The sequence below is a fragment of the Carica papaya genome, chromosome 6 (assembly GCF_054855325.1).
Source record: "Carica papaya isolate Zhongbai chromosome 6, ASM5485532v1, whole genome shotgun sequence".
Taxonomy (NCBI): domain Eukaryota; kingdom Viridiplantae; phylum Streptophyta; class Magnoliopsida; order Brassicales; family Caricaceae; genus Carica; species Carica papaya.
In genome coordinates this window covers 28761307-28787857 of record NC_142314.1, presented here as the reverse complement: position 1 = coordinate 28787857, position 26551 = coordinate 28761307, and the positions used below count along the sequence as shown (strand labels likewise).

The 26551-nt window shown below is 33.9% G+C and overlaps 3 protein-coding genes across 4 annotated transcripts; all 3 read left to right on the top strand.

The window, feature by feature from the left end:
* Positions 1 to 1787: 1787 nt before the first annotated feature.
* On the top strand, positions 1788 to 11613 carry LOC110812900 (TSL-kinase interacting-like protein). The gene is made up of 8 exons (XM_088221706.1): positions 1788 to 2017; positions 8181 to 8316; positions 8530 to 8744; positions 9155 to 9387; positions 9464 to 9713; positions 9830 to 10243; positions 11061 to 11177; positions 11295 to 11613. The coding sequence occupies exons 2-8, from the start codon at positions 8196 to 8198 to the stop codon at positions 11391 to 11393; spliced, it is 1449 nt and encodes a 482-aa protein (XP_088077832.1). The 5' UTR covers positions 1788 to 2017; positions 8181 to 8195; the 3' UTR covers positions 11394 to 11613.
* Positions 11614 to 16691: 5078 nt separating this feature from the next.
* Positions 16692 to 19607, top strand: LOC110812923 (large ribosomal subunit protein uL30y-like). Of its 2 annotated transcripts, XM_088206278.1 has the most exons (7): positions 16692 to 16845; positions 17979 to 18158; positions 18273 to 18370; positions 18454 to 18511; positions 18761 to 18840; positions 18923 to 19025; positions 19109 to 19607. In XM_088206278.1, exons 2-7 carry the CDS (start codon positions 17979 to 17981, stop codon positions 19322 to 19324), a joined length of 735 nt encoding a protein of 244 aa, XP_088062404.1. In that variant the 5' UTR covers positions 16692 to 16845; the 3' UTR covers positions 19325 to 19607. The 2 variants fall into 2 exon arrangements, with proteins under 2 accessions (XP_088062404.1, XP_021895537.1); XM_022039845.2 differs by lacking the exon at positions 16692 to 16845 and having other exon boundaries at positions 17949 to 18158.
* Positions 19608 to 19744: 137 nt separating this feature from the next.
* On the top strand, positions 19745 to 26174 carry LOC110812920 (putative serine/threonine-protein kinase At1g54610). Its single transcript, XM_088206276.1, has 7 exons — positions 19745 to 20720; positions 21840 to 22124; positions 22494 to 22811; positions 23032 to 23253; positions 23699 to 23793; positions 24745 to 24850; positions 25633 to 26174. Exons 1-7 carry the CDS (start codon positions 20343 to 20345, stop codon positions 25963 to 25965), a joined length of 1737 nt encoding a protein of 578 aa, XP_088062402.1. The 5' UTR covers positions 19745 to 20342; the 3' UTR covers positions 25966 to 26174.
* The last annotated feature ends 377 nt before the right edge of the window (positions 26175 to 26551 follow it).

Sequence of the window (26551 nt, the reverse complement as noted above, 5' to 3'; positions counted from 1 at the left end):
CAGATCGATGTTTCAATATTTCGCATTGTTTACTAGCCTCCTAACGGGTACCAGATTTCTTGAATTTTTTCTGTGAAATTCAAAACACTTGTCACACACCTAAAAATACCAAAAAAATCCAAAATCGGTATCCAAAACTCTTTTCGGCCAATTTTTAGGTTCTGGCACGGCAGCGTCGCCGTGCTTTGGCACTGGCTCCATCGCCTACAACAGTGGTTCACCTCGACTTAGCTTATTTTGGCCAATTTTGGTCCGTTTTACAAATATCATTGTAAAAAAACATATTAAGGGGACTCGATTGGTCGAAAAATCACAAAAAATGGAACTTACCGGCGGGGGGTCCAAGTGCGGTGGCTTTGCTGATCCTCCTTCGTGGTTGGGGTTCCTTCTGCAGCTAAACTGTATAAAAAAGGACGGTGAACACAAAGATCGAAAAATCGCGTAAAAAGGGAAGCGGAAAGGGGCTCATCAGAAAAATTTTTGAATTTTGGCCGTGGCGGCTCCGCCAAGCTTTGGCTGTAGTTTTTGGCTCACCCGTCGTCCTTCTTGCTCCGGTATGGCCACAATGAGCCTCGAAATCGAATTCTAAGCGGGTAAGGAGAAATTTTATATTTTTTGGCGGTCGGTGGTTGGCCTTTATCTCCGACGCTTGATTCTTCTTCTTCGACGGGGGTTAGCGGCTAGGGTTTGGGTTCTCCTGCGATCCGAGGTATTTGTACTCATTTCATGTCGATTTGGACCGTCCATTCGTGTTGACGTGGAGTGAAGGGGGTTGTTTGATCTTTACCTGTTTAGGCCGATTGTGTGAGCGAATCTGAGCCGCTCATTGCGATTGATCTCGTCCATCCGATCGCGCTTAAGCAGAGAACAAATATGAGCCGTTCATGCACGTAGGATCGAACCTGGGTTGTCGGATCGTTGAACATGTGGATCGCATGCGTGGCCTCCCACGTGGTGCCGATGTCAGCGTGCTTTGACACGCGACGTGCTCCGATTCGTCGAGACTGTTGATTGGGCTGTCTCACGTGGGCAAATTTTTTTTTTTGCACTTTGACCTCATATTTCTAATTTTTCTTTAAAAAATACTATCCAAACTCAAATTTTTACCTATTTTTTTCAAAATTATTTTCGATCTTGTCTTTAATTCATTTTTCTCAAAAATTTAATAAAATAAAAAATATAATAAATTAAATAATTATTTTAATAAAAGAATTTAATAAAGAAAAAATTATCCCGAATCGCTTTTTGAGCCCAGGCGCCCTTCTTCCCTTCAACGATTGTGATTTATTTTCAAACATTTTTTTTGTGAATATTAAACTATTTGTATATTTTATCAGTCTATCAATTTAATCGATTCGTTCATATATAATAAAAAAAAATAGAGTGATTCTACATGATATAATTCTCAATAAAAATATAATTGTTATCCTTTTTTAATTCATAAAAAAAAATTACCTTAGTTTTTCATACTTGATTGACCATTTTTATCACTTTGATAGTTTTTCATACTAATAACTTCTCTCTTTACTTTCTCACTCACCTCTCTCAAAATAAGTTAATAAAAAATTCTCTCGAGTTTTCATTAATATTAAACTAAATAAAAACAAACTCTATCTTTGTTAATGATGTTTTATAATCAATTATTCCTCAATATTTGCAAATTTTTGTATAAAAGAAAAATTAAAATGAATGAAACTTGGCCGTGCAAAATGGCGGCTTCATAAAAATAATAATAATAATAAACAAAGAAAGAGAAGTATTGGAATTAAGATAAATTATAATAATTTTCGCTTCCCGCTCCATTTTTGCTCCTTCCCTCTCTCCTGCTCATTTCTCTCTTTCACTCTCCCGCGCTTCTCTCGCCTAATCGATTTTCTTGAGATCTCATCAGTTTGGTTTTTAAACTCAATTGAAGGTTTTCTTCAGGTAACTATCGGTACGGCTCCGATTCGACTCCGGCGGCTGTTTCCGCTGGTGCTCCGGCAACTCCTGTTATCACCGAGACGCTCTCCCTCAGGTAAATTCCTTATAACTGCATTGGAGTTTTTGATTTGGATGAATAAATGCGATATTCCTAATTTGTTACGAACATATGATGATTATTCCCTGTCTTGGTTCAAATTCAATTTTCGTTAATTAGAATATTGAAGTAATGCAACGATAATGATGGAAACAACTTCGTCTGCACTCAAAAATGAGGGAAGCAGTGTTTGTGGTATTTGCATGAATGAAGAATTGTATACGGTTGACACATGCGGTAGAGGGGATTATAGTCGTTGGATAATCTGAAACCAAACAAATGAAAAAACCTGTCGTAGTTTATGACGTGGGAAGTCGTAGATGAGGTAGTTTGTTCGCTTAGTTACAGGCTAGGTCTATAAAAGGGGAACGAACCATCTTATAAGTTTATTGATCTGGCTATCTCCTGTCTCTTGCTCTGTCTCTGAATTCTTCTCTCTTATAAGCTAAGAAAAAGAAGAACAGAGGAGATAACTGATCCCCCTGGATTTTTTTAGCTCTCTAACTCTTTTATAGTCTGCATTGCTTCCCCCAATAGGTAAATAAGTACAGTATGTTAAAAATTTTTAGTTTTTCTCCATTGATTTGTTTTTTAAGGAGAATCTATGTGATCAATATTTGGTATAATTTATAACATCAAGATGAACGGATTTCCAGACAAGTAATTTCTAGATGCATCTTTGAAATTACAGGGATAACTTTGACTTGCATATGTTGTTATTCTCCATTTGGTTTAATTGTAACATCTTAGGCAGCATTTGGTGCTACTTAAACTATAGGGCTGGACAAACACGAGGAAGTCCAGTCCTATGTTTAGTGACATAACAAAAGTTGTTAATTGGAGGAAAATATTAGTTTCTTCAAAATTATGGAACTAAATTGCTCTTGGAATTTCTGAGAATCCTTATTATTTTACCACAAATTTTACCTTGGAATCTCCTAATAGGTTCAGTTCAAGGTTTCGTTATTGCATTTTAGTATCTTCATTCGAGCATATGCACAATCTCAGTGCAAATCCTATGCTTGCAGAATTTTGGCCATCATTTCTCACATATCTGCTACGTGTCAGGCTTGGTTCAACTTAACAACCCTACCTCTTCTAGTTGCTATTGCAACTAGAAACTGTTCTTCAACTTTGATACAATTAATGTAGAGAGAGAGGGTAATTTTCGAAATTAACATTGATAAAAAAGCTTAAATATTAAATGCTCCTTGTACTATTTATTTTTGTTCAAATGAGCCCTTTTATCATATTTGCTTTCAAATTGATCCTGTAAAACTGCATTATTCAAATAAGTTCCTCAGTTAATAGTCCACTTAATTCGTTAGTTAACCAGCTATTCATCATAGTCAAAAATAAATTTTGCCATGCTGGCAGGTGATAAACCAAAAAGTATCCTTAAATTCTTGAGTTCTCTCTTCTCTGTGTTGCTCTTTGCTATCTTCCTCCTCATTCTTATGTCTGCCTCCATGACTTCTGAACAGAAAGTTATACTGTTGAACATCTAAGGTATATATTGAGCATCTAAGGTAGGCTTGGAGGTTTCAGTTCAACATGTGACAGATCTGGGATCATGAGGGTCCCCTATAGAAAGCTTTTTGTGGCATCTTAGAACATATATATGAAGTTGGTGGTGGATCTGTGATAATGGACATTCAGTGCTGGTGACTATCTCATGATCTCGGTGTGTCGCTTCCGTCAAGTCAATCAAAGGAGATGTTCTATCATCACAAAGCTCAAAAGCTTGCATTGACAATGAACAAGGGACAGACTACTTGCTATCTATTTGCCAAGCTTTAGAGGATGCAGCAGGAGTTTGAGGGGGTTATTGGGTGTTGGGAATTTGACGAGAAATAGTTTGTCTCCATAGTTATGTCAGGAGGATTGAAGTCTTTCATCTCTAAAAGCATCTGTTGTTAATGCATCTCGAGCTTGATTTTATATGACGGCGAAGCGACTTCAGATCAAATTGAGAAACTTGTAGATGATGGCTGCACAAGGATATTCATGAGTACTGCTTGAGAGCTTGCAGGTCATGTTACTTGTTATTGGGCTAAGGTCTCCTAGTAACAATTTCTCCTTGTCAGCACCTTTGTCTTTCTCATCAGCTTTCATGTTCAGATCAAGAGTGTTGTTGAAGCTTGATTGCCTTGAGAATTTTTTTTTCTTCTTCCTTGTCAATACAATGTAGTGCGATGATTGGCTTTATAGAATCTTGGACTTTTCTTGGCTCTGTTTGAGGATTCCCACTGTTTTTCTTTTGGCTTCTTGATTGCCAGTGTCGTCTTGATAACCGATCTTTAGTTCCTCTTCATCATTATCTGCTTCTCCCCTACATTGCTTGTAGAATCAGAAATTATTTAAAATAATACTGTTAGGCAAGATTTCGATTCTCTTCTGTCAAATCCCAGAATTCTTCTCTTGAATTCATCAGCAAGCAGTTACAGAATTGGGTATCAGCAAAGTGAACATCTTCCACCAACATTATGTCTTCTCATGGTGGATGTCTACATTTTACATAAGGGTTTTGCTTCAGCACTGTCTATTTTCCTCGTGTTCATCTGCAACAAAAGATCAGCAGACCCAGAAAAAGATTTAGCAATGGCACAAACTAGCCTACTTGTAATTGACTGAGGTGAGACACAGGAAAGAGGAGGAAGGCAAAGGAGAGGAGCTCATGACTTTTGAGTTTTTGCTTTGGTATATCAGCTGCCAACATTGCATCCATGCTGGCAAATTTGCTTTGTCTATGATGATGTAGTGGGTTGACTAACTGTAGATTTTTTGAAAAAAAATGATAATTTTATTTCCTCTCACTTTAGGGTATTACATTGAGTGTGTTTATATAACTCCTAAACTATTAATAGGAAAATTATCCGATAAAACCCCTATTACATAGAATTCCTATATAGAATAATGCTTATTCTAGTAAATAATAATAAAGTATTTTTATTTAACATCCCCCTTCAAGTTGGTGCATGGATATCACACATGTCCAACTTCTAAACTAAGTTTTGAAGTGTTATTTTGCAGTTTACCAGTGTCAATCATCCTTATTTGAAGATTTTAATTTTAATAAATTTGTTGCACCTATAGATGATGAAGAGTTAAATTGAGACAAAATACGATTTAGAGTTTGAATCTCTTTATTTGAAAAGATTCCAATTGTTGATGTGTCAGGTGTTTTATTTGTTTCAACCAAATTTTCTTGAGCTTTCGTAGGTTCACCATTCTTTCTCTCACAACCTTAGTTGGTTTTTTATGTAACTTCTAGTAAGTTTTTTTAGTGTGTTTTACTTTGTCACAATAGTCACACTTCCATAGATTTTTGAACTGGTCAAACTAAACAATTAATTCAGATTTCTCAACTGGTGATATGTATAGCATAATATTCTTTCTACTTTTTTCTTATTGGACATAAGCATAATTTTATTTTAATGAAGGAAAAAGATCTTTACCAAGTACTTGGATCCGTATTTGATCATATTTGGTGTTCAGACCAGTTAAAAAATCATAAATATGCTCTTTTTCTATTAATTTCTAAAATTTGACTGCATGTATAGCATAATTTTTCTGAACATCTTAATAGTAATCTAATTCTTGTTATAATCCACTTAGTTCAGAAAAATATTGTGAAACAGTCATCTCTTATTGTTTTGTACTATCAATTTTATTGCAGAGTTCATAAATTTGAGTATCATTACCCACTTGTGAATATGTAAAAAATGTTATATTTAATATTTTTGTTGTAATATCAAGTAACAAATATGTTCGTGTAATATGAGATTGCATGGAATTGACGAGCCAAACATTACCAAAGAGTTTTCAAAATCTCATCTGTTATATTCCAAATCATCTGCATTTGGTTTCTTCATATCATCTGTAATTTACCCCTGCAATGTTTTGACTTTTATAAATAATAAATAAGATCTTGATCAAACAAGATAATTAGTACCATCAAGTTTTACAGAACTAATTTATAATGAAGGTTATTCGAATAAAACATCATTCTTTGTTTCTGCGATTTTATAGTACTAACGGTAAGAAGAAATTACCCAATAATGGAAAACAAATCCCTTAATCTGCACAAAAATAGCTAAAAAAGGACCAAAAAATATTGAAATCAGATATGTCTGGCTGTTCGGCTTGGCTTGGCTCAGCTCAAATTGAAAATTGGCTCGACTTGGTGCAGTGGCTCAGTTCGGGCTAAAATTGGCTCCGTGCGTGGTTGAAGAAGGAACAAGATTGCGCAGCCAATGGCTCTGTGCAATCGGAGTGAGGCAGATCAAGGTGGATCGTGTAGCTCTTCGCGTGGCGGAAAGAGCTGGGTCGATCAGTCTTTCACGCGCAGTTGAAGGAGAAGCTTGGTTAATCATCTCTTTGCACATCTTTGCGCTCGGTTAAAGAAGAAACTCGAGGTTGGTTGCGCATCTCCGTGCGCGGTTGAAGAAGAAGGACTCCTTGGTGGTCGTGCATCTCTGCATGCAGCTAAAGAAGGACTCCTTAGTGGTTGCGCATCTTTGCGTGCGGCTAATGAAGAAGCATTTCTTGCTACTCACATGGTTCTGCATGCGGTTGAAGACAAAGGAAACCTTTGATGCTCTAATTTCTCTCTTTCTCTTATCTGACCTCCCTTTCAACTCAGCTTGTTTTTGGTATTCTAAGGTTTGAAAAAAACTTTGAAATCAAAACCTTAAAACTATTTAGTTCTGATACAATATAAATTTTTAGAGAAAAAATAATAATTTTATTTTTCTCACTTTAGGGTATTACATTTAATATATTTATAAAACTTCTAAATTATTAATAAGGAAATTATCTATTTTGATAGAATTTTTATTTCATATTTCTATTATAGTATAATATTTATCTTAGTAAATAATAATAAAGTATCTTATATTCAACACTAACGGATATAGGTTGACTGTTAAATGATGAGCTTATTTTAAAGTGAATAGTTTAAGAGATATTACCTATTTAGCCAATAACATTAGAAGTATATACATATATTTTTCTATTTTATAATTTAAGTTTTAAAGAGATTATATACATAGATTTTTTCTTTGAGAAAATTATTATATAAATATATATTTAATTTCTGATTGTGCTTGCTCTATCAGTCAAATCTTTTATTTTATTTTCTGTTAGAGAACAATTTGTCCACACTATAGATCAAATTTAAATAGATGATTATGAATCATCTTATTACTACTTCTTGATTTTTTTTTTTTCATTTTAGTCAATTTAGATGTTTCTCTTAATCCAAATAATGGAATTAAGTATATTTTTGAAACTCTTTTCTTATTCTTTTTACAAATAGAAGGTTTGTAATGACATATTTTTTGTTTCTTTTGAGACTTTTAGAAAAACTTTTGCTCTTTCTTTTAAAACCATATTTACAAGTTTTAATACCATTCTTATTAATAATACGAAATATCAAGGTCAAACAACTCCTAAACTTAAAAAAAAATCCCAAATAATAGGACTGAAAAAGGGTTAAAAACAAGGAAAATTGCATTTTGCTTTTTCTATCTGCTGCCTTACGCAGAAATCATCCAACTTTCCAAAGCTAGCAATAAAACCTAGTTTACAAATTGTTATACACTTTGCCCTTTTGTTATCTAATATGTTAACTGTTGGTACATAAAATTATATTATTACTATTCAAAGGACATCAACTTATCATTTAAAACACCTAAAATATAGACTAATGACCATTAAGGAACAAAAGAAGTGTTCTTTTGTTTTTTTTCACTGACTTTGTTGGGTTTTCTCCATATGTTGTGCGACTTGTTATGTAATTCTCCCTTCAGTCAGTTTTTTTATAACATGAACTGAAGGGAAAAAAGTTAAAGTAGTCTTCAAATAAGTTATATTTGGTCAAGTTTCAACAAGTGCAGTAATTTTTATGTATATAACAATTTGAGGGTACAAATTATAAGTTATCCTAAAAACAATCCTAAATAGTAGAACTACAGTAAGGTTAAATAATTGTACAAACAAGTTCTTCAAATCGAATACTAAGTTAACAAATAAATAAGTAATGAGAAATAAACCTAAGCCCTTCTCTTCAAAAAGAAGAAAAAAAGAAAAAAAGACCAAGCCTTATTATTGTTAAACCTTTTTTGTTAATTCTCATTTCTTTTGGTTTAATTTTCAGGTGAATTTGTTTTCCATGAAAACTGCTAGAAAGCAAGGAGGGAAGGCAGCCAGGGCTCCTGTGGATGGTAAAGAGGGCATAGGTAGTGGTGAAAAGTCCAGGAAACGAATTCGTGGGAAGCTTTTCAAAGCAACAGGTAGGAATTCCTTTTAGCTTCACAGATCAATTTATGTTACCAAACTACTTTATTTACTTTCTTGCGATTAATGGAGTTGCTCTATGTAGCCATAGAACTTCATATTTAGTTTCACGGATCTGTGCAAGTTTTTTTATTTTATCTTTTGTGTCTAAGATGAAATTGTCAATTGGCATAGTCTTTGAACTTTCTTTTTTTTTTTTTCATGGCAAGATGATGGTATTATGGTCCAAAGAGATGAGAACTCTCCACCGAATTCAGCTGAAGCGTTCTGGCCACAGAGTCAAGAAAAAAGTATTAAGTACATGGATACAGCTAATAAATTGCTTCTACAGGACCTGCATTCAGCAAAAATGCTTTCTCCTTCAGGGAAGATGAAATTGCAGCTATTCCCAGTAGATGACAACACACGGGTGGGACTGGAAAAGGTAAAATCATCAAACATTGCACATTTATGTTATGTTTGGAACAATTCAGAAATGCCCTGGAATTCATTTGTAAATTGTTACTTAATCCATCTAGTAGATGTTGTAAATTGTATTAGGATAATAAAAAATTAAGTTCATATGGCTTTCATGTGGAATTGAATAATACAGTTTTAAAAATTTTATGAAAATTGATGAAGTTTGTAATGTACTGTTTCTAATTGCACGTGGAATATCATATAAATTCACTTTTCTTATCAAATTTATGTAAGAATCTCATTATTTTATAGGTAAGATATATGTCGATTTGCAAATGAATTCTACATAAATTTTGGAGTTATCCTAAATATAGCCTTAATAAATCAACTCTGTAAGATAATTTAAACCAAGACTGGTGATTATCTCTTCAATAGGATGGCTTTCATCCATATTTGGAGCTTAGTTTGAGCTCGCGAAAGAGGATTTCTTCTGTGCTTAAGCACTTTAATAGCAAGTGGGGCAGTTCAAGCATTGCTCAAGGGGATCCTATGCTTTTCCCATATGGTAGAGGAGAACATTTGGCAAGCAATAAATGGACTCTGAAGGAAAACATCAGTGTGGGTGATGTTTATGCAACTATCGGAAGCCCACCCAATTTCCGCTTAAGGTCTGAACCTGATCAGTCTCTTTCTTTAAGGCATTTTGCAACTGAATTTAATGTTCTGACTTTATCTTGTTTTAAGGTATGGCTGGTTCTCCAATACAAAAGCTGAACTACATGAACCGCAGTCTGTCTCAGTTTCCTCCAAGGGTGGTTTTCTTCAATTTGAAACCATACAGGGAAGTTGCAGTGCTAAAATGGATAATACTAGTGACAAAGATAAACAAATTGAGGGACGAAATGAGCAAATTGCCAAGCAAGTCATTGTAAGTGAAGCAGCGAGGACTCCTTTCATGGACAAAATGTCTTCTGATGGAGCAGTTCAACTTTTGGTAGGTTTTATTTTTCAAGTGTTCGATCTTTACATAAAAATGCATAGAGTTTATGCAATATGTTTTATGCCCTTTTTTTAGTGTGCTTGTCAATCATGTTTAACTTGATTTGCTAGGCTAATGAAGAGATGAAGAATGGTAACCCTTTTGGATTATCGGGACTGTGGGATGATTCTTTTACTAACATAAGCATTGGAGGCCTCCTTTCTGAAGTATCCTTACAGGGAAAGTTTGACAGTTGTGATAAGAAGAATGGGAACAATAAAGCCTCGCGGCCAACTCTACTAATCTCTGATTCATTTGATGCTTTTCTTGCTGGACGCATAAATCAATCTCAAAGTCCAAGGGCATCCCTTCTTGACACCCGCTCATCTATCTTTGATGCTGAAGAAACATGTCATGGATTTCCTTCTCAAAAGTTCTCTTCTTCAGGGAAAGAGCCTATATCTTCAGGTGGAAGTGTTGGATCTACAACTTCTCGGACAAAGGATGTTGATTATAAGTCATTCAAATTTCCAAAACTGACTGAGGTCTGCTTATATCCTTTTGATTCTTGCATTCTATGTTATTTATTATTAGACACTTTTAATGTCCTGATTGTCTAGTTAAAAAGTTATTTGAAGATTTTCTCTAAGATCTGAAGGACTTGCCATAGCTTTGTTGCATATTGGCACCTGCAGCTCTTGATTTTAGTCTGGGTAACAGGATTTGTTCCTCGACATGAATAAAAAGGAAAGAAAGAGTTTAATGTCTTGCAACTATCTGGTCTAATAGCTTTTTCTATGAAGCCTGAATTAGGATCCATCTATTGGTCTCTTGAGCACTAGATCTAATCTAAAAGAGTTTTGATGTTTTCTTTAAAGTTTGCAAGAGTCTTATACTTAAGGACTTCTGGGAGTTTCTGGATGGACTAAATTAATCAGGATTCTTAGGCTTGATTTAGTGTAAGAACATTTGTCTTTTCGTTGTGTTAAAACATATAAAACATCAAAATAAAAATTTTAAAAAATATATATTTCTTATATGTGCTGCTTTGTGTGTTGTTGAGGATCATCTATGTGAAGAAAAAAAAAAAATCTAATGTGCTGGCTTTGAGCATTGCTGCTAGGTATAGTAGCACATGCACTTCTGCACTGGGATCTGAAATGGATGGACACTCAGTGATTAAGACTATGTTGCAGTTAATATTGTCTGAATGAGAGAAACGTTTTGTACTTTTGTAAAATGTCTTTTTCCTAGTATTTGTTAATAGACTTGAAGCTTTATGTTATGGTTTATGTCTTTGAGTTATCAGGATTTGCTTAAGCCTGAAATGAATTACTCGCATGTCTAATTTGTGTTTTGCAGACCAACCACTCTGGCCGTACAAAAGGGCGAACTTGTGAAGAATCTGAAACAGACCTAATTCTTTGTTCACGAGTATATAATGACGAAAGTAGCCTTGGACTGTCAGGAATCAAGTGGGTGCGTCAATTATTGATTTGCCCTTTTCTAATGAAACTTATTAAATTTCTTTTAGCTTTGCTTATAATTTTCTGTGGCTTATTTGTTTTCCATTCCATGTTTTCAAATTTGATGCAGACAGAGACATTAGGACCCTTTGATCTTGGCTTATCTTCCTCTCAAAAGGTTAGTGGAGATAGTATTGGCATAAAAAACATCACTGCTTTGGCAAGCTAAATGCGCCTAGTGAAATCGAATTTTGTTAGAAGGTTTTGTTGATAGCTCAATTGTAACTTGTAAGTCTGAGATTCATATGTATGTCAATATATATATAGATATATATATATATATATCTATATGTGTGCACATCCACCTTTTCTGCTTCTAAGTCTACAGTTTCCCTTTGTGGTAATTGAAATCGGCAGATTAAATTTGCATTTTGAAAGTTGATAACTAATGTGACGCTCCATAATCTTAGTTAGTTATATCTTAATAATTAATTGGTAAAAATAAATAAAAACAACTGTTAATGTTAAAATATAAATAATTGATTGAATTATTTTTTATTTATTTAACTTTTTCTGTTATTTGGTTTAACCAATCGATTATTCAAGATTGCTAGCTGTGTGCATGGTTCACACATTTAGTTTGGTGGACTTATTTAGGAGAGGGTTGTTAAAATATAAATAATTGATTGAACTACTTTTTATCAATTTAAGTTTATAGGACAATTAATTCAATCAATCATCTAAGAGTAACCTTAGATACCTTAATATAAAAACATGGCTCTTCTTGTGTTAGTTATATACAGTGGAGAATTATTATTTTCAGATTTTTATTTGATTTATAATAAAATTTATATAAAAATCTAAATATTCAAGTTAATATGGTGAGGTTACTTCATATAATAAGCACCTGTATAATTATCACCATATAAAAATGATAATGGACAGATTTTGGGCGTGTTTTATAAAATTAAAATCCAGTTTGCCATTAGAGAAAAAAAAAAAAAAAAAAAAAAAACTTGAAGTCACCTTAAATCTATGACTTGTTCATCAATTTGATTTCATTTCTGGCTCCCCTGAAATTTTTATAAAACTTGAAATGAACAAACTTGCTATTAAAACAATTAAGTTTACATAATTTTACTACGAACCAACTCAAAATAGATACAAACCCAAGATTGATCAAAGATGAAAGTAACAAGATCATCACAAAGCTAAAAAGAAAGAAAAAAAATGGTTGAGCAAAAGATTTCACAAGAATAAATTTTGTGCAAACATATAGTTCTTAGCAACAATTTATCAAAAATAATAGGTATACACAAAGTCGCAAGATCATGTGTAGAGGTTAACCGCCTGTTGATTGCTGGAAGGTAAAAAAATTTGGTGACATGATGATAAGAGAGCCAGACAACCGAAAACCCAATAAACGACTGCCATAACTATAACAATTATAAGGTAGTAAATTTCTTGTCATGTAAATTTTGAACACCCACACGAAATATGTAATGATTTGGGCATTACCTTGGAGAGAGAGGCAGACTACCTTTATCTGAATAGAAATATCTTATGAAACTTCACTATTTGTTGTGATTGGTTTTGAGATTTTCTTGCACAGCTTAGGTGGAAGGAGAAGAAGTCAACTAGAAGCAAAACGTATGATGAAATAATAAAAGTAATCGATGGTGTAGAGAGGAAGAGAAAGATGAAAGCTAGAAGAGGAGACTTGAGAGATGTGAGAGATTATAAATGGAGTGTTTATGTTAAGGTTTTATTTTAAAAATTATGCATGTTTTTATTTTGAAATAAAATATAATCAATATGTTAGGAATTCATATAATTAACATATAATTTACAGACAAACATAATTTTTCAATATCAATATGCGTAACAACATATACAATCATATTAACGAATACTAAAGTATATAAAAATATTCACTACATAAGTATTTTTTGTAGAAACTCAACTTTAGGTAAACGAATTGACAAACTAATCTTTTTTTTTTTTTTTTTCTGTAGGAATCACAATAATAGAACCTTTTTTCAAGAAAGAATGAGAGTATTTTTTTCTGTTTTTTTACTTATCAAATTTTTAAGTGGTAGCTTGTAAAAATCTAGAACATTAAAGGAAATATATTTATAATTTAAATGCGGAAGCAAATAATAGAGTTAAAGTTTACATTACTTATATAATAATTTAGAATGTTTAAGAGGGTTACGAGAATGTACTTTCTAAAAGACAAACGTTAATAAAAAAAACAAATAAATAAGTATTATAGGACGATCTTCACTAGCACTTGAAGGGAGTTTGAGTGGTAAATTACTTACAATCCTTTTGCTGATCAGGATCTGAATCTTGGTCTTCTTGATCTAAAATGGTTAATAAAAGAGTGAGCTACACTACCCCAATAAAAATATCACACTAATTATAGATACAGAAAACTGAAAATTGATAAAAATAAAAATAAAAACTAATAGAGTCATTGTTTTAATTGAATACATTTAACTTAAAAAGTTTGTTTGATACTTATTGTTACGAGTTTTACAAAAAACAACCTATAAAAATTTATATCCATATAACTTTTCATTTTCACGTTTATGAGAACAAGATAAGACAATTTTTTTTTCTTATTTGCTTACTAGTACTTCTAATGATTCATAAGAATGTTCTCTTACTCATGAACTCAATATCCAATTTTAACAATTAACCAACCATCGCCATACCCCGTCCGGTAAAGGGTGTCAAACATTCCATCACTTCGATACCTCGTCTGGTATGAAGATGAATCATATCTCCCAAATTTTTATGGTATGAGACTTCTTAGCCCCGTCCGACTGATGTAACATTCATAGTAGGATTCCCTATGTATTAGGTCCGTCCGTCCTTTCCTAAGATATCCAGTGAGCCTTTCACATAAAGATTCTCATCAACAAGACAACCAATAAACACATACCAATATCTCATATTATATTTACAAATCAATTAGATAATATTTATGCAAACGATATACCTTATCATAATAAGGGATTGAGTAACCAGATAACCAAATAAACCAGATAAATCGCTAAAACCATTGAAACTATAAATCAAGAACATGTACAATACGATAACAAGCAAGTAGGACAATATAAGAAAATAAACAGGAAATCAGAACAATTATGAATTAACCAGTTCCGCCTCCACTAGTGACATGTAATTATTTTTAGGATTTTTTTAAATTTTCACAAAAACACAAAATTATATATCGTTAAACCTCAATTTACTATAATGAGGAATATGGTGAGAGATCCTTACCTAGATTGGTGTTTTGAGACGTCGCACTATCTACCACGACTCTAATAAGTACCAAATTTCTTGAATTTTTCCTACAAAATTTAAAACACTCGTCACCTATCTAAAAATACTAAAAAAGAATTCAAAATTGATGTTCAAAACTTTTTTCGGTCAATTTTGGGGTTGCAGCACAGCGGCACTAGCTTCGCTGCCCATATTGACAGTTCGCCTCGGCCTGCCCAGTTTTGGCTAGTTTTACATGCATTTCTGTAGAAAAATTTGGTTGGCCGGAAAATCATAAAAACCAAACCTACCGGCGGGGGACCTCCGGGTACGACGACTCCGTCGGTCCTCCTTCGCGGTTGGGGTTCCTTTTTTGGCTAACTTATACAAAAAAAGATGATGAACACAATGATTGAAAAATCACGTGAAATGGGAAGGGGGAAAAGGCTCATATGAGGGATTTTTAGTTTTGGCCGCGGCGGTTCCGCCAAGCTTTGACCGCGGTTTCCAACTCACCCGTTGTCACTCTTACTCCGATTTGGCCACAGGGATGCTCGAAATCGAATTCCAAGCAGGTAGAAAATTTTTTTACCTTTTCTGGCAGTCAATGGTGGCTCCGGTGCAGTAGTGGTCGGCGGTCGGCCTCATTCTCCGGCACCTGGTCCTTCTTCTCCGGCGGGGGTTGGCGGCTAGGGTTTGGGTTCCTCTGTGACGCAAGTTATTTATACCCATCCTACGTCGATCTAAGCCATTCATCACAATTGATTTCGTCTGTCCGATCGTATTTAAGGAAGAAATGAATCTGAACCGTTTATCACGATTGATCTCGTTTGTCCTATCGTACCTAAGGAGGGAACAAATCTTAACTTTTCATGCATGTAGGATTGAACTGGAGTCGTTAGATTGCCTGCGTGGCCTCCCACGTGGCACCGATGTTAACGTGTTTTGACACGAGGTGTGCTCCGATTTGTCAGAGCTACTGACTGGGTTGTCCCACGTGGTCGACTTTTTTTTTGTACTTTGATCCCATATTTCTAATTTTTTTTTTCAAAAATACATCCAAACTTAAAATTATTTTCAATCGTCCCCAATTCATTTTTCTCTAAAATTTAATAAAATAATATTAAAATAAATAAATAAATAATTTTAATTAAATAGTTTCATAAAAAATTTATCACAGACCGCTTTTTGGGTCCGGATATTACATAACTATTGATGTGAATTTTATAACTAAATCACATTTTTTTTTAAAAAAAATTTTAAATGATAACTACTCGAGTGGGTTGGGTCCTTTTATGGATAACCCATCCGATTAAATTTAATATCATATTAATATAACTGGGTCAATTTCATATATATATAGATACATATTATTTTTAAAACCAGAAATGACTTAACTTAGATTGAACAAAAAAAAAAAAAAAACTCCACCTATATTGACTCTATTCAATTTTTGTTTTTTCAAAAAATAAAATAAAAAGATTGTGACATATTGATTCAAATATGATAAATCACAATTTCTTTTTGTGGTTCCCATCTTAGTGTCATTTATATTGGTATTTATTCATAATAAATGCATTATAACAATGTGGTATAAGTATTTGAATTTGATTGAGTTTATGTGACATTCTATAGCAATGGACTTCACAATTTATACTCACATAAAATAGACCTACTTATTAGAATTTTATCATATGTATATTTTCATTTGTTTATTCTATAGGAAATTATCATTTATGGATTTAAGTATTCACAATATTCTTATAAAACCATTAAAGAAAAAAAAGTTACTTTTATTATTATTTAAATGGTTATAACAATTTTAGAAATAATCATTATGTGCTTTTGGAGCACATCATAAAAAATATATATTTTAATTTTAAGAGATTAATATCCGAGTAAGAAGAATACTATTATATTTTTTTCTTAAACTTTAATGAGTCTAAAATTATTTAGAAGCAGAGTAAATATTTTATATGTGGAATAAAATTAAAATTAAAATGATACTAAACACTTAAATAAAATTAGAGAAAAATAGAAAATTTTATTTTCAAAAACTATTTTTATTTGAATTTAGTTATGTTTGTATGTGTAGTGTCACATATACATAAGAAATCAAAATGTGAAATATATAGTTTTAAGAAAATAAAAGATCTAAAATATGAAATGTTAATTTCATTGTAAAGGATCAACGGCCTAGAGTAGTGCTGCTACCTCGAAGCAAATCTTCACCGTTTAAATGCTTAACTGGAAATGCGACGGCCCACGGCCCATCGCTGCAAAACCCTAGAACTAGCAATCTGAAGTCTCATTCTCATATTTATAGGGTTGAGTGAAAGAGGTGGAGTAATTGGCTGCCTCGCCGGATCGCTCCCACCACACCGGACCTCAGCCAGACAAATCGAAAAGTGATTACTGCTAGTTTGCTTCCCTTCTCTTTTCTTATGATTTGTGTTGGTTTCATTTCGGATTTATTTTGAGTTTATCTGCGCAACTGTAACTCTTTCAATCCCTCATCTCTATGCCTCTCTTATTTGTAGGAGTGACCTTTTCTTGTTTCTTTTGTTTGATCACTGAGAAATATGGATCACTGTCCATTTTTAAGCTTATATCGAACTGACATTTTCCATTGCATGGTTTTCTAATTTTATGAGAATTCCGGCACATAGACGATTTTATATTCGACAGAGAATGTTTTTCATTACATTAGCAGTTTCTTCTTGACTTGATGGAATTAGGTTGCATCTTTATATCTTTTCTGCATTCTCTATGAGGAATTTGTCTGTTGTCCCTTGTGTTACTGAGAGAGCAGGAATATCTGTTTTACTGGAGTTATATTGTTTGAAATAATGGATCCGATTCTCTACAAACTGTATTTTTTTTCTTTGACAATTTTTAGGGTGAAGATCGGATGTCCCGGGAGGTATTTTATTATGCATTTTCTTCTAAAAAGTTTTGTAACCTGCAAGAAATGTGGATGTTTAGCTGATGGTGTTGCTGAGTGAAGCTTTATCATGTTGATGTAACTATAATAACAACCGTTTTAGTTATTTTGTCAAATGGCACTTGCTTGTGTCAGAGGGTTGGAAGGTAAAATGTTTTGGAGTTTTTTTGTGTGGAAATATGGTGATAATGGGTTTGACAATGATGAGTATGTCCAACTTATAGAAGGTGAAATTTACGTTCCACTTTTTTCCTTCTGACAATTCAAGCCAATTCTATGATAATTTTTTTTATCTTTTTCTCTGCTTCTTGCTTCTTCCAGTTGTTGGTTTCAATTAACTTTTGCTTTTTCCTTTCTCGTGAAGTTTTAAGCTTTTCATTCACCTTACTGAAAGAACTGTGTAGTCATGATCTTTATGATTATATCTTAGGGTTTTCATTTTTTGAGAATGCTTGTTAGTAATCAATAATATTTGTTCTGTTTTTCTTTTTTGGTTTATACTTCTTGTTTGGTGTTTTAGTTTTGAGGTTTTGAAAGTTCTGTGTTCACTTGAATTTTGATTTTGATTTCTTGATATCTGTTATGGTTTGGAAACAGATGGCTGATGTGGAAGCCAAGCTTGTGATTCCAGAGTCAGTGCTGAAGAAGAAGAAGAGAGATGAGCAGTGGGCTCTGGCAAAAAAGCAGGAACTTGAAGCTGCAAAGAAGAAAAGTGCTGAAAATAGGAAGCTAATTTTCAGTAGAGCTAAGCTTTATACAAAAGAGTATGAGGAGCAGGCATGTGTTTTTCCTCTTTCAGATACATAAAAAATTTGAAACCATGTTAATGCATTTGTTTCTCCTTAATTTGATATGGTCCATGAATTAGTGATGTATACTTGGTTTATTCAGGAAAAGGAGCTAATTAGTTTGAAGCGTGAAGCAAAATTGAAAGGAGGATTCTATGTTGATCCGGAAGCTAAACTTTTGTTTATCATTCGTATTCGTGGGTATGTTTGTTGGTCGCTGTAGTTTAATGTTGTTGGGAAAGAAGCTTTTGCTGATTCACTGTATCTTATATTAAAATTATCAGTATCAATGCCATGCACCCAAAGACACGGAAGATTTTGCAGCTATTGCGCCTGAGGCAGGTGATGTATCAAATCTTTTTTAAACATATGATGGATAATAGACTATGATTGTGTGTTTTCATGTGGTTTTAACAAATATTTTTTCTTGGATTGTATTTGTTCATGACAATGAACAACCTTCTTGTAGTGATTTATCTCTCCTTCCATTTTGGTGGTTGTACTTCCGCGGAGTAGATTTTGCAAAATTATGCACCTAGTTCGCAATCTTTTTTTTCTCTTAACATTAAAGTACAATTCTCTTGATTGCAGATCTTCAATGGGGTTTTCCTGAAGGTTAACAAGGCAACAATGAACATGCTTCATAGGGTTGAACCTTATGTTACTTATGGGTTTGTACTCTCTCATGATTGTTTTCTGTTGGTGAGTCCGTGTTTTTATGTTGTGTTAATGACAGAAGGTGGTTGTTTGTAGATACCCAAATTTGAAGAGTGTGAAGGAATTGATCTACAAGAGGGGATACGGGAAGTTAAACAGTCAAAGAATTGCTCTGACTGACAACTCGATTGTTGAACAGGTTTATATTGTTTATTTGCTGGCCATCTAAAGGAAAATATGTGCTGCATTTTGTTGCTTTAAGTTTGAATTTGTCATTGGCAGGGTCTGGGCAAATATGGTATAATTTGCATGGAGGATCTTATCCATGAGATCATGATTGTTGGTCCTCATTTCAAGGAGGCAAATAACTTCCTGTGGCCCTTTCAGCTGAAGGCTCCCTTGGGTGGATTGGAGAAGAAGAGGAATCACTATGTTGAAGGAGGAGATGCAGGAAACCGTGAGAACTACATCAATGAGCTTATAAGAAGAATGAATTAGGTTCTTTTGCGTTATTATTATTTTGAGGTTTTAGGTTTGTTGACAATGCAGATGAATTTTGATCTTTAATTGAATATGTTAAAAAGCCATTCTAATTTTTTTTTCCCTTTCCTGGACTTATTTAGTTGTTTATTGTATGCCCTTAGGAAGTATTTTCCAGCTTGGGTATTAAATAGCAAAATGGTATACCTGAGGCAGGGAAGTATTTTGGCATGAATGGTTTCTCAGTTCAGCATTTTGGCTGGATGGTATTATGGTAGTTCTGAACCGATTCGGATGATCAGCAAGGTGTTTGTTATTTTATAAGTTAGTAGGATGGGAGTTATTCAGATGATCTCTGCACATTGTTTTAATTGAATTTGAAAAAATTTATGTATTTTTTTCAAGCTGATATAATTGCAGAGAAAAATATCAGTCATAATTTTGATCTTAGAATAAGTTCAAAAACGAAAAAGCTTGTGTTTGACCTTTTTTTCTCTTTTAAATAAAACATAATATTAGATGGTGAAAACATTGTTTTATTTAAATTAATATAATTTAATATGTTTTAAAGAAATTCAAAGTTAAAAACTTATTACTACCCTCTTTTAATTTCTTAATGATTAGTTATTAATTTTCTTTAAAAAATATTTTTATTTATTTTTTACTAATTTTTTGAAATAGCTTAAAGTCCGTTGGAGAGAAAATTAAACAGAAAAAATAATTTCTTTTTTTAAAAAAAAAAAAATTATTGCTGACATTCTCTGTAGGAACGACCCGCCAAACCCCGCCGAAAAATAGCTGCTGGTTTCTTCATACATTCCTTGAGAACACAGTTGGAAGCATTGATAATGGAGGAGGATTCTCTAACTTTACACAGCCGACAAAAACACGAAACCTGATCGAAGACTCTCCCTCTTCTTCTTTTCACTTACTGCCAAAGAATGCCGGCTCCATCCTTTTCACACTGTTTGGTCATCCAAAACAACTCCCCAAATCACCATGCTTTGATCCACCTCAAGCACGAGGGATATTGGAGATGGGTTGTGCTTGCGGCAAGACCTCTACATACTCGCCGGGGACTCAGACTCTCGAGCAATTGAAATTCGAAAATGGCTATGTTAAGGGAGTCAATGCGGAGAAATTGGCTGCTGGGAAGGTTTTTAGGCATGGGGTGGAGAACAAGAATGTGATTGTGGTGAATGCGGGAAATGCCAAGGCGGTTGCCATAGAAGCAGAGACGGCTAGGATTAATGGCGGTAATGGGAACGTTTCTCAAAGGACTAATGTTGTGAAGAAGATTGGAGTAGAAGAGCTTGTAGATGGGTGGCCAAAATGGCTTGTTGATAATGTCTCAAAAGAGATTTTGGCTGGTTTGGTTCCAAAGAGTGCGGATTCGTACGACAAGCTATCCAAGGTAAAATTTTCTAGTTTCTATTTCCCGATTCATCTGGAAGTTGATTTACTTCTACCACGAAAACAAGGTCCAAAGTATATCTATCCTTGAAGAGAATGCCAACTTTCTGATCTTCTTGAAGAAAACTAAGAAATGTGAAGATGCTAATCTCTTCTTTTTGACCTCTTTTCCCCAGTTCTAATTATTGTTCTTTGACATTAACTATAGTGTAAAAATATAATCGAGAAAAAAATTAGTTTATGAAAGAACTATAACTTGTTTTTGAAAAGTAACTCAGAGTTAGTATTTAGATTGAGGATATAGAGTTAAGTTTTAGTAGAAGAGTTGAATTGAGCCAGTCTTAGACTGGTCTTGGGTATAGTCCTAGACTGAAGGCAAGCTCAGGCAGGCACCATTTTTGGGAATGGGGGACCTGGCTGGAGTATACGATCATCAATTCTTCATGTTAATCATTGTCTGGATTGGATTTTGTTTAATTAATTTTAAAACTAGAAAACTTTACAGAACTAACAAATTTTGAGAAGTACCTTGATGCTACTTCATAAGGATAAGATGTATGAAACTAAAATATGAAATGTGAATACTGTTATCTCATGAACTATTTAGTATTAAGAATACAACTGAAGTTGGAGACATCGTATAAAGATTGAATTTTGAGGAAGTATAATATTCTTTATTGAAGAGGGTGCAGGACCCCCAAAAGTTTCTGATATTAATTTCAAGCTGGACTGGGCTGTTCTTCATGGTCCAAGACTTGCTGATCTGGACTAGCTTCTCTTATGTATTGTTAAAGAATTCATATCTGATCTCTCTCATGGGGCAAGTTACATTAACCAGCAACAAACTTATCAGTATTTTGTTTTCTTGTTTGTTTGATTATTTTTCTTGCAGAACATTTCTCTCTCTTGTTATTTGGCAGGAGATGTAATAAATTTCAACAAATGCATTACTTGTGATTCAAACCTATTAAAATTTTGAATTAATTTCAAGGGCCTGGTGGGGGAGAATTGAGTGTTGATGAGGCCATGTTGGAGATATGCTCATATTTTTGAATTCTTTTTCCCGAACTGAAGTTGGAACATATAATGTCCTTTTCTATCTGTTTTTTCCTTCCCATAGGTGGGCCAAGGAACCTACAGCAATGTGTACAAAGCTCGGGAAAGGGACACTGGTAAGATTGTTGCTCTGAAGAAGGTCCGCTTTGACACATCAGAGCCTGAGAGTGTCAAGTTCATGGCAAGGGAGATAATGATACTGCAAAAACTAGATCATCCCAATGTCATTAAGCTTAAAGGACTGGCCACATCAAGGATGCAATATAGTCTTTATTTGGTATTTGATTTCATGCAGTCAGACTTAACAAGAGTTATATCCCGTCCAAGGGAAAGGCTCACAGAGTCACAGGTTGGAAATCAACTCCTGAAACTACAAAATCTATCTCATGTAGGGACCCATAGTGCTAAGATTTCAGCATTTTTTGAGTTATTACTTGCTTGCTATTGCTTTGAGATTTGACTCATCAGAAGAAAATGAGTGAAAAATTGTGGATGACATAGTTGCTCTGAGAAATGCATCGCATATTTTATGAATAATATAATATGTTGCATTCTTTCCTTGTTGTTTAAGTACAGATTCCAAATTTAGTGAAGCTTTACTTTGTTGCCACTGAGAAATTGTTTTCTTGGTCTGATAAATTTTTCATTTCTTTTTTTAAGATTGTTTTAATCTGTGCTTGTGAACCCTCACAAAGATGATGAGTGCTTTTCATTATAGGTCAAGTGTTACATGCAGCAGCTGCTTTCAGGTCTCCAGCACTGTCATGAAAGAGGAATTTTACACCGAGATATTAAAGCTTCTAACTTGTTGATAGACAGAAATGGGATGCTGAAAATAGCAGATTTTGGGCTTGCAAACTTTTTCACTCCTAAACAAAAACGCCCCCTGACAAGTCGAGTTGTGACACTTTGGTACAGAGCTCCCGAGCTACTATTAGGTTCTACTGATTATGGAGTAGGAATTGACCTCTGGAGTTCTGGATGCCTATTGGCTGAGATGTTTTTTGGAATGCCATTAATGCCTGGGAGGACAGAGGTAAAACTTTTTTATCATGTAGTCCATCTGAAAAATCATAGAAAGTGCATCAAACTTTTGAAAGAGGAAGAACATGTCAAAGAAAATGTCAATAATAATTATAATTCTATGGATAAAAGTTCTTCCTTTAGCCCCCAGTATATGTTTTCTTCTATGATATGAATGTGATAATCTCACTTCTGGCAGGTTATTCAGTGTATTACGCTTCTTGTGCATTCAGGTTGAACAGCTCCATAGGATTTTTAAACTTTGTGGCTCACCATCAGAGGATTATTGGAAGAAAATGAAGCTACCAACAAGCTTTCGTCCACCACAACATTACAAGCCCAGCTTTCAAGAAGTCTTCAGAGAGTTACCTTTCTCTTCCTTTGGTATCTTGACCACACTTCTTTCTCTGGACCCTGAATATCGTGGCAGTGCTGCTTCTGCACTCCAAAGTGAAGTTAGTGCATTGGACTCTTTCTATCCCTGTTTGTTGGTCTGTCTTTCATAATTTTCACTGAAAAGGGAAACATGATCAAGATTTACTGATTTTTGAGGTGGCAACAGTCCATACTGGAGATTTTCAGTGATGTATAAAGGACATGTTAGGATCATGGAGTGCATTGTGATTTTGCACAATGAATCAATCAGAGTTGCCATGGGCTAGCGACATGTTAGATCTTGGTTTTGCTCCAAGAATGAAAATAAAAGAGAGATATAATGGAACCAGAACTTTTTGTTAATAACTTCAGCTTTTTATGCCTTTCTTTCCCACCTATACATGAATTACTAAGATTAGAACCATAACAACTTCCACTAATGAACTTGCAGTTTTATTCTCTTGTTTCCTTTTCCACATAGCTAACATGTCTTAGGCATGTTAACAAATGTCTTTGTGGTTCCAGTTCTTTTGTTCAAGTCCATTGCCATGTGATCTCTCCGGACTTCCAGTACTCTTCAAGACGGAGGATGATCCAATCAAAATCAATCATCAAAAGAAGTATGGTTTGCTCAAAATAGAGTATTCTTTCTCTGACAAGTAGTTTTGACTTTTACAAATGCTATGACTCTATTTCTGTTACATTAGAAGAGAGGAGAAATTTAATTCTGGTACTTCTTTATTTATTTCAAAAAAAAAATTCTGGTACCTCCTTTTTTTAATAGACATAAAATTCTAACGAAACGTGAAAATCAAATGCACAGTTCTTGGATGTGGTCACCTTTCCTCAATGAAAATCCGATCCTCTATATTAATTCCATTGCCTGTTGCATTTCTAATTTTCTTATCAAATCTGTTAAGCTTTTTGGATGTCTTTTCTTAATGGACAGTTGTTACGGGCCAATGGTGTAAGTAATCATTTTTGCTTCCTAATAAATCGAGATGTACCATTATATTTTCAGCTCAATGTGAATATAGAATTTCTGTTAGAATGAAGCTACTTCACAAATGAAGTGACATGATGGGGCAAAACTAATTCTTTCATCAAGGTATCTGCACAAGTAGAATAAATCATAAAAATAAATCAAATTGCAAGGAGAAGCCGGAAAATGCAACTAAATGCAGCAAATATACAGAGGAAGATCTCCTCCGATCACAAGTTTTTTCCATGCAATTTGATGATTTAATCATTGCATCAAAGTGTCTTTCTGTTGCAAATGGTTTTAAATCTGATTGTTTGGTAGGGCAGAGGAGAGTTTGCTAGTTCATGATACTGTAATTTTGTTAAGGGACAGCAGGATCATGTACCATTTTGTAAATTGTAATGCTTTTGCTCATGCAATGGCAAAGGCAGGTCTTTTTCCTCTTTTGATTGTTCTAAGGGGGTGTATACAACCCAAATGGCTGAGACCATTTATTGTAAATTTTTGGTCTTAAGTCAAGATAGTTGATTTCTTTCTTTAAAAAAAAAAAAGAATCTGGATTACCCGATTGTGCTGTTTCATCTTGTAGGCACAGGTCCAAAGTAAAGCAATCCTCTCGAAGAAAAAGTGAATTTCATCAGAAGAAGGTTTCATTTTTGGAACAGGCAAAAGGAGATGCTGAATCTTCTAAAGAGGTACTGCATCTTATACTCGTATGTCTTTTGGTGCAACATTTTTGATTGAGTTGGCTATGATAAGATGGGTTTTAGTTATTCATTTTATTTCTATTAATTGGATAGGGTAGATTTAGAGTGTACTTGGAGAAACAGTTGAGAAAAATTATTATCGAAAAATTAAAAAGCATTTCTACATCGACAGTTCCTAATAGTTTTATAGTGAAGTTTTTATCATACAGGATGGTGTCTAGTGAAAGCAGAAATTCTTTTTAATTTTCTTTGCATTCAAGAAAAGGCTGATTGCATGTTTTAAGGGTGGAATGGAACTGTTTGTTCTTGTCTGGAATCCTTGGGAGATATAGAACTAAAGCTTTGCAGCCAAATTTCTTAGGTGACTTTATATTTTTAAGGTGGAACCCAGAAATATTTTGTTCTCGTTTGGAACCCTTCAGAAATATAGAACTAAGGCTTGCAGCCAAAATTTTCCAATTACATTCTGTCATATGCTTGGCTCAAAGTTCTTGAAGAAGTTCTGAGCATTTTCTGAAGCAAGTTACAAAGAAGTACGATTTATTTTCCTTCTACTGAGAAATCATTTTTTCTGTTTCCCTTCATAAGTGACATACAAGTCAAATTGGTTTTTTCTTGAAATGCTCCTTTGGCATGCTTTGCAACTGGTGTACGAAAAGTCAGAGGAGATAAAATTTTCATTTTCATTTTATTTTACTAGAGAAAAGTAGTGTATTCCATCATTTTGGAAAATAAAAATTAAGTCAGATCGTTACTCTTTTATTTGTTAGCTGGAGAAGAATGCAGAAGCAAACATGGAAGGCCAGGAAATGGAGGGTAACAGTTCTTCTAGTATGAAGCCAACTGGGCAACAGGCGAGCCTGCAAGTGTCCCTTTCTCCGATTCTTCCTCGTAATCTGCAAAGATCTACGAAAACTGATGCTCATCCTAATGCCCTGAGAAACATCCAGAATTTTACCCTTTTGCAGGCCTCTATTTCAGATCTAATTAACCCCAACCAAGGCAATGCATTTCCCCAATTTCGCAGGTCTCTGTCTACATTGGATTTTCGTGTGCTAGATCCAGAGAAGATATCAAAACTCTTCGATTGGGACAAAGATTAGGTAGTAGAAGGCAATTGCAATTTAGTTCAGATCATCCTTTAGTTTCATGAAAGAATTTTCTTTTGAAGAGATATTGTAGAAGTAAATGAATTATATATATATATATATGTGTGTGTGTGTACTTATTCAGTATCTTGTTTCTTCTTGTTCTAAGGAATTACAGCTTCCGCAGACAAGTGATTCCAAAGATAATTAACTACTTTTTGATCCTTCGTAGGGAACTTTTACATTATGCATGATTGACTCTAGCTTGATGTATGGTTGACATTGAGAATAATAGAATAGGACATTTTTTTTTTCTCCTCTTGCATTAAGCTAGATTGGCGGGTTTTCTGTCACCTTTTGTACTGATATCGAGTTCTTCTCCTCCTACATTGTTGTCAAACCACGCCTTTCTTCTTATTCTTACCTAGCAAATTCATCTTCTCATCCTCCTTTTCATGTTTCAAAAATTAGAAATTCCATTTTTTAAGTGCTTGACTATATAAACTATCTGCTTTATTATATAATTAAATATAAATTTTAAATTTGTTCTTATCTTCTCCGCCCTTTTGAATGCCATTGAAGGAAGATATAGCTCTTGCAT